Source organism: Pseudorasbora parva, chromosome 7, assembly GCF_024679245.1.
Source record: "Pseudorasbora parva isolate DD20220531a chromosome 7, ASM2467924v1, whole genome shotgun sequence".
Lineage (NCBI taxonomy): Eukaryota > Metazoa > Chordata > Actinopteri > Cypriniformes > Gobionidae > Pseudorasbora > Pseudorasbora parva.
This window is the reverse complement of record NC_090178.1, coordinates 43,592,213-43,608,461: the sequence shown is the minus strand read 5'-3', so window position 1 is coordinate 43,608,461 and position 16,249 is coordinate 43,592,213. Positions and strand designations below refer to the sequence as shown.

The following is a 16,249-nucleotide window of genomic DNA, read 5'->3' as shown; positions in this document are numbered from 1 at the left end:
GGAAATATTTGTCTTGTTAAACCTACAAAACATAAGTGATTAATATTCAGCCTCTTTCTCACAAACACTATTGCCAAACATATTGGGACCCACCCCAATAATTATTGAATTCAGGTGTCCAATCACTTTCATAACAGGTGATCTTCACACATCACAGGTGTATAAAATCAACCACTATCTAATCCAAGCCCTGCATCACCAAGTGCAATGCAAAGCGTCAGATGCAGTGGAGTAAAGCACGCCGCCACTGGACTCTAGAGCAGAGGAAACGTGTTCTCTGGAGTGACCAATCACGCTTCTCTGTCTGGCAATCCGATGGAGGAGTCTGGGTTTGGTGGTTGCCAGGAGAATGGTACTTGCCTGACTGCATTGTGCCAAGTGTGAAGTTTGGTGGAGGGGGGATTATTGTGTGGGTTGTTTTCCAGGGTTTGAGTTTGGCCCCTTTGTTCCAGGGAAAGGAACTCTTAATGCTTCAGCATACCAAGACAATTTGGACAGTGTCATGCTGCCAACTTTATAGGAAAAGTTTGTGGAGGGCCCTTTCCTGTTCCAACATGACTGCCCACCAGTGCACAAAGCAAGGTCCATAAAGATATAAAGATTAATGAGCAAGTTTGGTGTGGAGGAACTTGACTGGCCTGCACAGAGTCCCGACCTCAACCCGATAGATCACCTTTGGGATGAATTAGAGCGGAGACTGCGAGCCAGACCTTCTTGTCCAACATCAGTGCCTGACCTCACAAATGAGCTTCTAGAAGAATGGTCAGTAATTCCCATAAACACACTTCTAAACTTTGTGGAAAGCTTTCCCAGAAGAGTTGAAGCAGTTATAGCTGCAAAGGGTGGACCGACTCCATATTAAACTACAGATTAAGAATGGGATGTAATAAAAGTGCATTTGTATGTAAAGGCAGACATCCCTAAACTTGTATCAATGTGTATCTTTTGGCAAATAGTGTATTTAGAGAAATACAATATTAGGGTTGTCAATAAGTACTTGCATGAATGTTATTTACACAAAAAGTTACACTAAAACTGTTTAAGTTGTCAGTTTGTGTGATTGGCAGTTGTATATAACCCTGCAAAGTCAGGCATTTTAAATAATAGTCAGAGAAATATTAATATGGCCAGAAAGTTAGATGAAATTCTGATAGCTTTGTCATCTTTATAGCAGTATAGCATGTTAATTATAAAATCATCAATACAAGTTGTAGCTCAATAATAATGTTGAAGTGAGATGTTATTTAAATGCTTAGTTTTATGATCAAAGCTCTGTAGTTTTAAAACATAAAATGCAATGCAATACAGTGATGATGACAGAAGGCATGTGATTGTGTGCAACAGGTTTTTTTTAATGTTGATCATTTGAGCCCTTAAAAATTATTCTATCAAATACGAAACAGTAGGCTTTATAAGGTTGAAGAGGAACTTTGACAACCACGCACAACAATTGTTTTATTATTAATATTTAATTTTTTTAAGCAAACGCAAAAATCTATTTTTAATTAATGTAATGTAAATATCAGTCTTCCTGTGGTAGACGGTGTTTTGTTTTTCCATCCATACACTGCTTTAGCTTGTTAGCTCATTTCCTGACTGATAACTAGAACGATTAGTGCTGCTTAATCTTGTTATTATGTGACTCAGCAAACCACAGCTACACAGGCCAGAGTCTGTTCTGTAAGTGTGTTTCAGCCTCACCACATCAAGTCTAGAAGTTCACTTAAAGGGTTAGTTCACCCAAAAATGAAAATTAGATGTTTATCTGCTTACCCCCAGTGCATCCAACATGTAGGTGTGTCTGTTTCTTCAGTAGAACACAAATTAAGATTTTTAACTCAACCGTTGCTGTGTGCCAGTCATATAATCATGTGAATGGGTAACAATTCTATGAGAGTAAAACAAACATGCTTAGACAACGTGCACAAATACCCTGCTGCTCCTCACGACACATTGATGTGTTAAGACACAAACCAATCAGTTTCTGTGAGAAACACAACAGTATTTATGTTATTTTTTTTACCTCATATACCGACGAGTCTCATCAAGTTTTCCCATCCGCAGTAACTTTCATCTGATGAGGTCAAGCTGGTGCTGGTGCATAATCCATATGAATACCCGGAAGGGTTTGTACAAAGCAATCTTTAGTCGCACCGGTTATAGTCCTGCCATATTTGAAGCGAGGGGATGGTTTTGCAGCCTCAGCTAAATTAATTATACATGAAATTAGGTAATGATCTGAGATGTCATCGCTCTGCTGCAGAATTCAATAGAATCAACATTAATTCCATGTGACATTATTAGATCTAAAGTATGATTACGGCGATGAGTGGGTCTTGATAAGTGTGGGACACATGGATGGCAGGTCCCAAGGTTTCCCAGCAGAACATTGCCCAAAGCGTCACACTGCCTCCGCCGGCATGTCTTCTTCCCATAGTGCATCCTGGTGCCATGTGTTCCCCAGGTAAGTGACACACATTCACCTGGCAATCCAAGTGATGTAAAGAAAACGTGATTCATCAGACCAGGTCACCTTCTTCCATTGTTCTGTGGTCCAGTTCTGATGCTCACATGCCTATTGTTGGCTCTTTTGGCGGGGTCAGCATGGGCACCCTGACTGGTCTGTGGCTATGCAGCCCCATACGCAACAAACTGTGATGCTCTGTGTATTCTGACACCTTTCTATCAGAACCAGCTTTAACTTCTAGAGCAATTTTGTTAACAGATGTAATTACATGCAGGTATTTTTAAAATGTAACTACAATGTAAAAACATATGTACACAATAAGTGCATTGTATCAAATTAATAATTAAAATGTTAGTACATAGTAGTTAAGGCGACCTAATATAAAGTGGGTCCAATCTTCCTCATCAGTTCCATCTCCTCAGCATTACAGATAGCCAAGAGGAACTTGATGCTGCAACAGAAACTATTGACTCTCTCTTTACTAGCACTTTAGACATAGTTGCTCCCCGGCGCTTGTAAACAGCACAGCAGTAATGACTGTATGAACTTCTTTACTGGTAAGATTGATAATATTCGGAATAAAATTATAACCATGCAGCCGTCTACTACAGTATCACTTCAGACAGAGCATCGTAGTGTCACTGAGGAAACATTACGCTCATTCACTACTATAGGAGGAGAAGAATTGGCTAAACTAGTTAAATCATCTAAATCAACAACGTGTGATTGACCCTATACCGACTAGGCTACTAAAAGAGATGCTTCCAGAGGTCATAGATCCTCTGCTTATTATTATTAATTCATCCTTGACATTAGGATATGTACCGAAAACTTTTAAGTTGGCTATAATTAAACCACTTATTAAAAAACCGCAACTTGATCCTAAAGAATTAGTCAATTACAGGCCAATCTCGAATCTACCGTTTCTATCAAAAATACTAGAAAAGGCAGTGTCCTCACAATTATGTTCCTTTTTAGAAAGAAATCCTATATGTGAGGATTTAGTACATAGTACACTCTAAAAAATGCTGGGTTAAAAACAACCCAAGTTGGGTTGAAAATGCACCAACCAAACAATTGGGTTGTTTTTACCCAATGGTTGAGTTGTTCTTACCCAGCAATTGGGTTGTCTTAAGCAACATTTAACCCAACCACTGGGTTAAAACAACTCAACCACTGGGTTAAAACAACTCAACCATTGGGTTAAAACAACTCAATTGTTGGGTTGGTGCATTTTCAACCCAACTTGGGTTGTTTTTAACCCAGCATTTTTTAGAGTGTACTGAGACTGCTCTAATTAGAGTTACAAATGATTTACTCCTATCACCTGATCGTGGTTGTATCTCTCTATTAGTGTTACTCGATCTTAGCGCTGTATTTGATACTATCGATCACAATATTCTTTTGAATAGACTCAAAAATTATGTTGGCGTTAGTGGAACTGCATTGGCATGATTTAAATCGTACTTATCTGACCGTTATCAGTTTGTAGCTGTAAATGAAGAGATGTCACACCGATCACAAGTTCAGTATGGGGTACCGTAAGGCTCACTGTTAGGACCGTTGCTTTTCACCCTGTATATGCTACCACTGGGAGATATCATTAGGAAGCATGGCGTTAGTTTTCATTGTTATGCTGACGATACTCAGCTTTATATTTCCTCACGCCCTGACGAAACGTATCAATTCACAAGATTAATGGAATGCATAGCTGATATAAAAAATTGGATGAATAGTAATTTCCTGCAACTTAATTCAGATAAAACTGGATTTTTAATTATTGGACAGAAAAGCTCCAAAAGTAGTAACCTAGAACTGTCTAACACTTGATTTAGCTCCTTAGTACTTAATCCGGGCCGTGTCCAGATTGGATGGTGGACCTGCGTCTGGACATGACCAGCTCATCCTGGAGTGTCTGCTGAGTCCGTGTCAAATGGTGTCTCCTCTGAATTTGCCTCACCGGCACGTCATCCTCAATAACAGGGACGTGCACAGGGGGGTTGCTCAGGTTGCCCGGGCAACTGCCCATATGCCCTTCTCGACTCACGTTGCCCTTCCGAGGTGGAAAAAAATAAATAAAAAAAATCGTACAATGGATGCAGAATTTCACGTAGGCCAAGATACAAAAAAAAAAAATCGCAAAGCCTCGTTCACTTCCATATTCGGGTACCCGTCCGAAAGTGAAAGTAAAGCAATTGCTTGGGGCACCGAGCTGGCCTGGGGCCTCAAGACAGCGACAGGTTAAGAATAAAATGCAACGACAAACTGCTTGAGCGCCCCTTTGATAGTCAATGCAGTAAAGTGCAATGACACTGTTATCGGAATCCCCCTCAAGGGGGCCCTCTCAGTCGTCGCTGACAACAGCCACCCAACCACGCAATCTCTGCCGGCAAAATACAAAACCTCCTCGGCGATCATGAAGCGGAATTATGCTTTAGGAAGCCAGAAAAGAAAAAAGAGAAAAAACAAGATAGTGGTAAGTGATAAATTACACTGTATAAAATAGCTTTATTTGTACAAAAATGGTGTAATTTTGCAGCAGGTAGGCTAGCAAAAATATGTTTATATTAGCTAACGTTACCTGACTGACGGCAAATGCTGCTTGTAACGAACAGTTAGTGCAACTTTGTTTTCGAACGGATGGAATACGGATGGATAAAGAAGACGCACATCTGTTCTAGAATAACTGTTTATCGTATTTAATGACATAAAATTGCTATAGCTTTGTAATAGGTTTTGATGAAAGTGGCATAGCATGCTATACTAACTATGTTTATGCTATGCATAAATAACCTGGAATAGTTAATATAGCATTAACTATTATTATAAACATTATTTAACCAGAAAGAGGCAGAGGAACATGATTTTTTTCATAGCTTATCTTAATGTGCTAGAGTCGGGATATATGGTAGTAACAGTTTATGCAAATATGATATTATTTTTATAAGTTACCAATGGATCTTGAACAGTTACTTTATTCGGTGTGGCAATTTTTACACTGTTGCATTTTGAAGTACAGTATCAGGACAACCCACATGTTTTACTGTTACTGTTTATTAACTATTTAACAGGTATTATAGTCATCTGTTGCAACTTCATAATAACCATACAGATGATGTTTATAGACAGTTTACAAACCAACTAGTAACCCTTAACAAAGTGTTAGGAATATTTGGTCTGTCTATCTATGCAATGTTTATAGATGTTTAAAAAATGGTTTCTTAAAGTTTTACAAACATTTTTTAATCATTACCCGTTTATCTGTAGAAAGTTAGCCATGTCCATTTTGCTTGGGACCCCCAAATTCCTTCTAACCGCCCTGGCTGAGCCTGCATGAGCGGCACTAGAAGGAGATTGTCGCGGTTGTCGGGTGAGACTTAAAGTTGTCGGAAAGGTATAACAAACGGACGATCATAAACTGTTGATGGCAGTTAAATTAATATTGTCTTTTTTTATTAGACTATTGATATTGACTGGTTTAAGTTCTTTATTGGTATAGGCAAGGGAAATGGCCTCAAACGCACCAAAATGCAGGAAAACACATCTACGAAATAAAAAAAATTCTTGGGGGAGAAACCCCCAGACCCCCCTGCAAAAAAATAGCCCCACCTATAATATTTTTCCTGACCAGAACATAAATACCACTAGGGGGCATTGAAATAATAATGATAATGGCAATAACAATAATATGTAATTGGACAGATCATGGGGGGTGGTTTCGGTTGGGGGTGGGGGGGGGGTTCCCTTTTTTAGGTCAGAGCAACTGCCCCTCAAAAATCCTGTGCACGTCCCTGCTCAATAAACCCGTTTCCGGCGCAATAACTCCGATCTTTCAAGTATTCATACTCTTGTGTAATTGACGCGCCATCCTAAATAAACCCGTCTCTTGTGTGATACCCCGAAATTTCAAATATTCCGATCTAATATGATTTCTGACCTGTAAGGTTGCCAGAATAATAATCATACACGGTGTGTTAATAGGCCAGAGGAGAACTGGCACACGACTGAGTCTGGTTTCTCCCAAGGTTTATTTTTCTCCATCATGCCCTGATGGAGTTTTGGTTCCTTGCCACTGTCGCCTTTGGCTTGGCTTGCTCAGTTGGAGACACTAAAAATAAGATCTGAGTTATTCAACTAAATATACAAATAAAATTAATTAGGTCTTAATTAATTCTATAAACTATAATACTGAACTGCCAACAATGTCGCTTTATGATAAATTAAAATAAGCTGATAACATCACTGTTTTCTCCAGTACGACTGTACAGCCAAATCTAATTTTGTCGCAATATTATCCTGTTTGACACTGTGAAGCTGCTTTGACACAATCGTCATTGTAAAAGCGCTATATAAATAAAGTTGATTGATTGATGGATGAGGATGTTACTTTGGCATGTACCACCTACCTAAGCATTGATGCAGACCATGTACACTCTTTCATGGAAACGTATTCTCTGGTGTCTGTGTCCTCTTTCAGCAGGATAATGTGCCCTGCCACAAAGCACAAATGGTTCAGGAATGGTTTGAGGGTTTACTTGTCCAAATTCCCCAGATCTCAAGTCTTGTGGACTATATTAAACCATCTGATGTAAAATATCTTTTCAGGACAGTACTAAATAAAAATAATATGCATTTGTGGAATCTCTTTTATTTTGTTAAATGTATTCACAGATTATGCAAAGGGTGTGTGAACTTTTGCAAGACTATATGATCAAGAGTTTTAGGGTTATTCAAGTCGTTTGAGGTCCAGTTTTTGGTATCAATGCTATGAGTGGTTGTGAATCTATACACTATTCTAATACAAGACTATTTTCCACAGGGCTTATTTAATTGGCTTAGTTTCTAATAATAGCAATGAAAACCAACATAAGGCAGGGCTGCCATTTCACTGAGAGGCTTGTGATGATAAATACTGCAGGACTGAAGAATGGCCTGAAGACTTTGGTTTGGAAACGCAACGAAAAGCAACTTAATTTAAATTCCTATGCAAAAAGATTTTAGAATTACTCAGAAACCATCAATTTGTTATTAAAGTGTTTTTCACAAAACAAATGTATTCCCTTTATTGCATTTCATCTTTCAAATCTGTAAACAAATGAAAACAAGTAAATAAATAGTAAATGCATAATAAATTCAGATGCACAAACATTAGTGGAAAATTGTATTCATTTGTATCAATAACACATTTACAGTAGATTAAATAAACTAGAACTACTGCACTTTATCTGAAGCTTAAAACATCAAATGTCTGGACAAGTACAGTAAAACCAGAAAAAAACTAAAACAGTTGAACAAACACAACAGCAGTGCACGTGGCCTGATCAAATGCTGTCTCTGCAGCGGTGTGTAACTCTTCTCTTTGGTATCGCTGTATCTTTAGATTCTTCTTACAGTACAAGAAAATTCATCTTTTAACTAACGGCTCAGGTAGAGCCTTGAGTTCTTCAGTTTTCTATTTGTTGCACAAACATCTACATTTTTAGTTTTCTATCCCAAGTTATGACAATATGTCATATACTTGCATCAAACATTGCATGACACTGAAGTGCCATTTACAGAATACACATGAAAAAGTTCAGTAAGAAAACATAAGCAATATAAAAATGGGTCCCTATTAAAATCCTGGAGGTCATTCAAGTTTCTTATGCAAACAGAAGGCAATGTTTTTGAAGTGGTAATGGATGAATTTTGCTTCGCAACCAGGTGAGAAATCATCAGAATGCTTCAAAACAAACTTATTTTAAAATATTTGCCATCTGAGATTTGTGAATGGATTGTCCTTTTGCCCGGCGATTCTTTCCTCTTCAATGACAGGGGTCAAAGGGATATTTGGTGACCCCGCCATGCAGCTCCACTACTGACTCTGACCAGGCGATGATGTCACCGGTCATGTGACCACCGCATGAAGCCAGGCTGTAGACGTCATGTGGTGTGAGAACATGAGACCACATCTGCACGTCAGAGATTTCTCCAACAAACGCCTGCGTCGCATCAAAACGACCACCCAGTGTGTCCTGGGAAAACATGGATGGAAGATAATGGTGATATTATATTAGCTACACCAAACAGATGCTCCATCTTCGACTTCTTAGGTCTTTATTCGTAAAGTAAACTTCATGAATACAACTTCATTGCTTATTCATTAGCATGAAGTCTGCCAATATATGACTTTCCTTGTAAGAAAGAAGTACACCTTATAGTGTACTGTTTAAAATAGAGCACTTATTACAGAAATCATACACTTTAAGAATATACTTAAGTATGAATGGATTTGTAATTGCAACTCAATGAAAATGTATTATGTAAAATTATATTTAATGCAATTAGAGGAACTTTAGAGTGCATTTTTGACCTAGTTAAGTAGGACTAGGTATTTCGTGTGTGTGTGTGTGTGTGTGTGTGTGTGTAATATGAGGACACAAATGTGTATAATGACATAGGTATTACAAGGAGAGGGTGAAATATGAGGACATTGGCCATGTCCCCACTTTTCAAAAGGCTTATAAATCATACAGGATGAGTTTTTTTTAGAAAAAAAAATGCGGAATGTTTCCTGTGATGGGCAGGTTTAGGAGCAGGGGCAGTGTAGGGGGATAGAAAATATGGTTTGTACACTACAGTATAAAAACCATTAGGCCTACGGAATGTCCCCACATTTCACAAAAAACAAACGTGTGTGTGTGTTAAATCAACACTTCAAAATAAGTGTACTTCGTTAAAGCATGATAAAAGATTATTAAAACTATTATTTAAAATGCACTTTAAAGTAAAATGTTTGGTAAATTTATTTTAGTCTCCGTTGCATATCTTACATGTACTGTACTATTACTGTAGTAATAACAACACACAACATACATAATTACAAATAACCCAACACCAAATCCTAACTCCAATTATGTAGTAGGTACATGTAGTTAATTAACATTACTCAGTGATTAAAGAGATAATTCACCCGAAAAGTTACTACATTACTACAAAGTGCACTTAAAAGTATAGTTAAGTGTGTTACATAGTCATTAAAGTGTGTTCTCTTTAAGTGCACTTAAGTGGCCTTTTATTTCATTCATATTATATTGTCTGCCAGTACAGGATTTTAAAATACACTAAGATTTTAAGCACACTTCAAGTCCCCTTTCAATACAACTGAATGCACTTTTTTTCTCATAGGAGTTTAATTAAGTATCAGTTATTTTGCCACTGTGCTAGGGTGTTGTGGATGGTTGCCAAGGTGTTGCTATGTAGTAGCTAATGTGTTCTTGGTGTTTATCTAATAGCGTGTGTAAAAGGAGAAATATAAGTTGAGCTGATTAAATGTTGTATCATGTTACCTGTTCTTGCCCCAGTATGAAGACCCCGCCAGGTTTGATGGGATGCCAGGGGGAGAGGTTTTCTCCTGAGCCTCTCTTCACTCCGTCCTGATAGGCCTCCCACAGGCCGTCTCGTGTTGACCACGTCACACACACATGGTGCCATTTACCATCACTCAGCGAGAGGGGTAAAGTAACAGCCTGTGAAGCCAAGGCAAGATAATGTCCACTATTAAACACAGAATCCTCTTAATAAACATTCATTATTATAAACTTAGTAATATTTTCTTCTGTCCTCCTCTTATTTCACAGAGGCCGCCTTTGGGGGCATTTTTATTAGTTTTGCTGACATTTTCCCCCATAGGCCGTTGTTATTTTCCGTGATGGCTGGGGCTGGACTCTGTTTCGAGCTACAAGACCCGTTTCAAGTGAAACAGGTGAAACATAGCAAAGGCCGATAATGATTTCTCCATATGTCCTTCATTAGTCTTCTTCTTCTTTTTTTTACATCCTTAAGAAATGTGAACTGGGGTCCTTTTTGGAATTTATTTTATGATTTAAACCCAATGATCCAAGTGGGATTAAAAAAAGAATCCTCTAAGATTCAAATAAGATCCTCCTGGATCAGCTGACATTCCTGAGGATTTTCTGACTCGTATTTAATACCTAGATTTTATAAAATAATATTTAACAGAGCCATCTAACTGGACGGTTAATGGAAATCACAGGAGAGCTGTATGAATGTTAAAGCCCAAAATATATTTTTTTATTTTGGTCACTAATACTTTATTTTAATGAAACAGCTTCACCAGATATTTTAAACTCTTAGTATCCATGTTTCTTATTCAAAGCAGGGAGAGTTGCCATGGTTTTATGTCATGAGTTGACTCCTCTATTCTACTGACAATTCAATTTTTAAGTGGTTGTCAATCTCCAAACTTGTGAATGCGGCCTGTGGAACATATTATTTTATTTAATGTTATACTACGTCCAACATTTTGTGTAAGTGTTTTAGCAAGAATGCACTGAATTGATCAAAAGTGTCAGTGAAGACACACTATATTGCCAAAAATATTGGGACACCCCTCCAAATCATTGCATTCAGGTGTCCAATCACTTCCATGGCAACAGGAGAATAAAATCAAGCACTAGGCATGCAGACGCTTCTACAAACATTTGTAAAAAGAATGGGTCGCTCTCAGGAGCTCAGTGAACTCAAGCGGTGTACTGTGATAGGTTGCCACCTGTGCAATAAGTCCATTCATGAAATTTTTTCACAACTAAATATTCCACAGTCAAGTGTTAGTGGTGTTAAAACAAAGTGGAAGCAATTGGGAACAACAGCAACAAAGTGGTATGCCACGTAAAATCAGAGTGGGGTCAGCGCATGCTGAGGTGCGCAGTGCGCAGAAATTGCCAACTTTATGCAGAGTCAATAGCGACAGACCTCCAAACTTTGTGTGGTCTTCAGATTAGCTCAAGAACAGAGTATAGAGAGCTTTGTGGAATGGGTTTCCATGGCCGAGGAGCTCATCCAAGCCTAACATCACCAAGGGCAATGCAAAGCATCGGAAGCAGTGGAGTAAAACACACGACCACTGGACTCTAGAGCAGAGGAGATTTTCGTGTTTTCTGGAGTGACCAATCACGCGTCTCTGTCTGGCAATCCGATGGACGAGTCTGGGTTTGCCAGGAGAACAGTACTTGCCTGACTGCATTGTGCCAAGTGTAAAGTTTATTATGGTGTGGGGTTGTTTTTCAGGTGCTGGGCTTGGACCCTTAGTTCCAGTGAAATTACCTCTTAATGTTTCAGCATACCAAAACATTTTGGACAATTTCATGCTCCCAACTTTGTGTGAACAGTTTGTAGATGGCCCCTTCCTGTTCCAACATGACTGCGCACCAGTGCACAAAGCAAGGTCCATAAACACGTGGATGAGCAAGTTTTGTGTGGAGGAACTTGAATGGCCTGCACAGAGTCCTGAACTCAACCCTCAGCGCCTTCTCATCCAACATCAGAGCCTGACCTCACACATGAGCTTCAAGAAGAATGGTCAATAATCCCCATAAACACACTCCTAAACCTTGTGGAAAGCCTTCCCAGAAGAGTTGAAGCTGTTATAGCTGCAAAGGGTGGGCCAACTCCATATTAAACCTTACAGATTAAGAATGGGATGTCATTAAAGTGCATGTACAATGTATATAATGTTACAAAAGATTTATGTTTCTATAAATGCCGTCCTTTAGAACTTTCTATTTATCAAAGAATCCTAAAAAAAGAAAAAAATGTCATAGTTTCTATGGTCATAATATTTCAAAATATGACTGTTTTTACTGTATTTTTTATCAAATAAATGCAGCTTTGATGATGATGAGCAAAAGAGACTGATGGAATTATGTGCACAATCCTTCAGATCTCCTACATCTCATTCTTTACTCGCTCTCTTTCACTCACTTTGTCATCGACGAGCAGCTCCATCGGGTTGTTGCCCCACTCGATGAGCACCAGCTCGTTGGCCTGGCCTGGAACAGAGTAGGAGAAGGGCGTCCCGAGTCCAGGCCCGATCCCAGCCTTCATCCACAAACACAGCGTGAAGGAGAAGATCTCGTGCAGCAGGGTGCGCTTCACACGGCCATACATGTAGTTGGTCCGCAGTGGGAAGCCGATCTGGAAAGCTTCAGTGGATTTGCTCTTCTTTCTAGAACCTGTGGATTTGATAATCAGTGTCAGGTTTTGCATTAGAGTAACGATCTAACCAATCTTTTCCACTTCTGATGTCATTTCTAGCTAGAAATTACTGTTGTAGTTATTAGTGGCCCACTGAAGTGCCTTGAAACGCGCCGCATTGTTCAATGTGTTGACGTAATTTCCCCTGAAACGGCTCCAGCTGTTAGCAGCTCCTCCCCTTTTTTGAAACAGCCACTAGTGTTTCGTTGATATACAGTTTGACTAGAGCGCAAGAGCGGACCTTCTCTTTTTGGTAAAGCCAGTTTCCTCTAACACTGTTTACCATCATAATCTCCTCCATATCGCTTTGAAATGCAGCATTCTGTGCAGAGTTCAAATGGGTCGATATGTTTTGTTGTCTGCGCGGACTCGCGCATATGATCCACGCTGCGCTCTCGTGTCTGTAGTCTAAATTTAGACCAGAGCCGTTGGGGTGTGTGCGCTGCTGCGGTGCGTGAAACAAACGTGAAAACAGACTTCATTCGCCTCAAATGAAAGCATATTTACACTGAATGTTTCCTATCACATATATAGTGTGCTATGTGCCTTTCACAATGTAGAAATTAGTAAATGTGTGTTAACAACTGTCTGATTTCAGCTTCAGCAGTGTAAGGGGGCGGGCTTTAGAGTCTAGAGAGCATTCTGATTGGACACAAGATTTGACGAGACAGTGAAGTCTGCGATGATGTCACCAAAATCTGAGATTCGTTTTAACGAAAGTGGGAGACTGTAAATTTTGAATGCTTATATCTCCTAAATGGAAATGTTGTATAGTTTTGCAACATACCAGCATATTCATAACTTTGAGGCTTACTAAAAGCTAAAAAACTTAAATTTTGATTTCAGTGGACCTTTAAACATTTGCTTAGTTCTCACCAAAGCATTCTCTATTTTGCTGTAGATCATTAAAGAGTTATGCTGCCTCAGAAGTCTGTTCGAAATCAGTTTTGTCAGCAGTAAGCTTTTGGACGCAGCCATAGTCAGTGTAATAATTAACCAAAACAGATTTTCATTTCATTATCTTGTTAACTGGTTTTATTTACAGCATTGCAAGCAGCCTACAGCAAAACAAGCGGTACACCACAATTTATAAGATTGACTTAAAATCCGAGTTGACCAACTATTAGTCAAGTATTACTTTTGGGATTCAAATGATCTTAGGCAAACTAACTGGTTTTTAGGAAGTTACGACCATGCAGTCTTGAAGAAAACATTAGGCGCCTAACTTTTAAGACTAGTCTAAACAGTTTATGCAACCAGCCAATGGACTAAGATGGAATGAAAACAAATAAAACAATAAATAAAATTTGTCAGGATAGATTTCTTAAATGTGTTTAAAATAGCTTATCGGAATACCTCACAGGGCCTGTAAACCTGTAAAAAAAATTAAAGATGTATTTAAATTAGCTAATTCATTTTAAGCAACTATTTTTCTGTATTTTTAATGTTCATTTTAAATGAATAAGTAGAGGACCCTGATTATAGGCACCCTGATTATAGGTGAAAAACGAAACAAAAAAATAGGTTATATCAGCTTAGAACATGGTAACTGACATGCTGCCCATCAAAGGTGGTCTACCAACTCTAATCACCTTGATCAAGGTGGTCTCTAAGGTTCATCATCCAGCTAGTCCATCAAAACTGGCCAAGCTTGAGTTGCATTTAGCTGGATTCTCCAGCAGGGTCATCTAAATGCTCAAGATTAGAAGTAACTAGAGTGTTCCTTTGCCGTGCTCTTACCAGTGTCAGTGAGTCTGTGCTGCAGTTCACTCAGAACTGCGTCCAGTTTGCTGTGCACTCCACCCTGTGCTTCTCTGTGACCCTGCTGTTTATAAGACAACCCCTCAAAGCCATGTTCAGAAACCTCATTGCCATGGTGACCGTTGTCTTGGTGTCCATTGTCATGGCTGATGTCATCATGGTGATCATTGTCATGGTGATCACTGTGGTGGCTCTCATCGTGAGGATCATCGTGACCGTCATGGCTATCATGGTCTCTGTCACCATGGCTGTCCTCGTGATGGCTGTGGTCGTGATCATCGCTATGGTGACCGTCATCATCATCCTCGTGGTCACTGTGACTGGCACTGGTTAGCGATGAAGAATGGTGTTGCATCTGTTGCTCTAAAGCGTTGATCTTCCTCTGTAGGAGGTCCTTCAGTGAACTTGCGTAGCTGGTGGAAGTGTTTCTTGTCTGCAAACACAATCACAGCAGTCTAAGCAAAGGCTTGCACAGATATGCTGCTGATGTTGGTAACTGCCCAAAACACCTCACCTCATATAATATTTAAATTCACCTATTACCCTAATGTAACACGCTCCCACAGCAATGTTTGAAAGCGAGAGAAACAGTGTCCCATCAGTTTCATTTCACTTTGACAGGCAGTTCAAAAATGGTCACATATTGGTTGCTTGCTGTCATTTTTGATCAGGAACAGTAAGGGTGCATTCACACTTGTAGTTCGGTTAGTTTGGTCCGGACCAAAAAACAAAACAAATAGTCCTGGTCCGCTCAGCGTTCACACTGGCATTTTTAACAGCGAAACTAGAGTTACCGAACCAAAGGCATAGGGAGACATCACAACCTGATTGGTCGGTTTATATGACGTAGGAGCTTGCTTACCGAACATTCAAAACAATGCTGTGTGCTGGATTAAACGCCATCAGTTTATGCGTGTACATATGGCATTATTTTTAACAGCTGAGAACTCATGAAGAGCTCATAAAATTTTCAAAACATTCAAAACAGGACCAGGATTTCCTCCGTTGTATGCAGAAACGAAGATATGCTGCAAAAGAGACGGCAGTCCCATCGTCCGTACCGACTAATGGCAAACACAGGTCCTTTGATGAGAAGAACCAGGTATGCTTTTTGTGCGTTTTTCTAGCATTTTCGAAACATGCTCGTCGGACCAAATATTGATGAGGCACTTACCTCCCCGTTGCTCCACGTTTGCCCTCTAACGTTAACGTTACTCATACACCGATCTTTCTGTGTCGTCAAAACAGCTGACTTGTAGCGTCTCATGACATTACATCTTGTTTTTGGTTCATTTACATGTCTTTGGTCCGTGTTGCGTTCATATCTCAATCGAACCGCACCAGAGTTTGTTTGGAAGCGGACCGAGACCCATCTTTTTAGTGGTCTCGGTCCGCTTGTTTGGTGCGCTCCAGGGTTCGGATGGCAGCGTTTACATATGTTCAAATGAACCGCACTAACCGATCATTCGCACCAGGGTTTGTTTTAATCGAACCAAACATGACAAGTGTGAACGCACCCTAAGAGTGTATATTTTTTGTTGTTGTTATAACACTGACTTCTCTGAAGTAGTAATAATACAATTATGCACTTTGTTTTTTTTTTTACTCCTCCTAATAATTGCCCCCTGACCTGAAACATTGAATGTGTAGCATTTTTAATGAAATATTAAACTAATTTAAAGTAGCAATAAAGTTATTTGCTTATTTTTACATGTAGGTTATTTGGATACATTTTTTAATTTTAGCATCAAAATCATATTTTGATAATGTCCTGTAGATGTCTGTATCAACAAGGATTAAAGGAATGATTAATAGAGGCGAGGATCTAGGTGCAACAGTATCTTTTAATAACAATAAATCAAAAACACGAATGGAAAACACAGGAGATTAAGTAAACCACAATATTACCAAGGAGAAAAAACGAACAACAACTAAAACTGAGGGCAGAGTAACTAAGGAGGAAAACAAGACAAAGATGAGGACTAC

General features: G+C 39.2%; 1 protein-coding gene across 3 annotated transcripts in view; it reads right to left on the bottom strand.

The window, feature by feature from the left end:
- Positions 1–7,540: 7,540 nt before the first annotated feature.
- Positions 7,541–16,249, bottom strand: part of si:dkey-283b15.2 (neuronal pentraxin-2) — a 36,869-nt gene continuing 28,160 nt past the window's right edge. For all 3 annotated transcript variants that reach the window (XM_067449276.1, XM_067449278.1, XM_067449277.1), the window contains 4 exons: positions 14,243–14,696; positions 12,230–12,480; positions 9,796–9,975; positions 7,541–8,481 (listed from right to left, as the gene is read on the bottom strand). In XM_067449276.1, the coding sequence (XP_067305377.1) occupies positions 8,272–8,481; positions 9,796–9,975; positions 12,230–12,480; positions 14,243–14,696 (1,095 nt within the window). In that variant the 3' untranslated portion in view covers positions 7,541–8,271. The remainder of the gene's footprint in view (positions 8,482–9,795; positions 9,976–12,229; positions 12,481–14,242; positions 14,697–16,249) is intronic.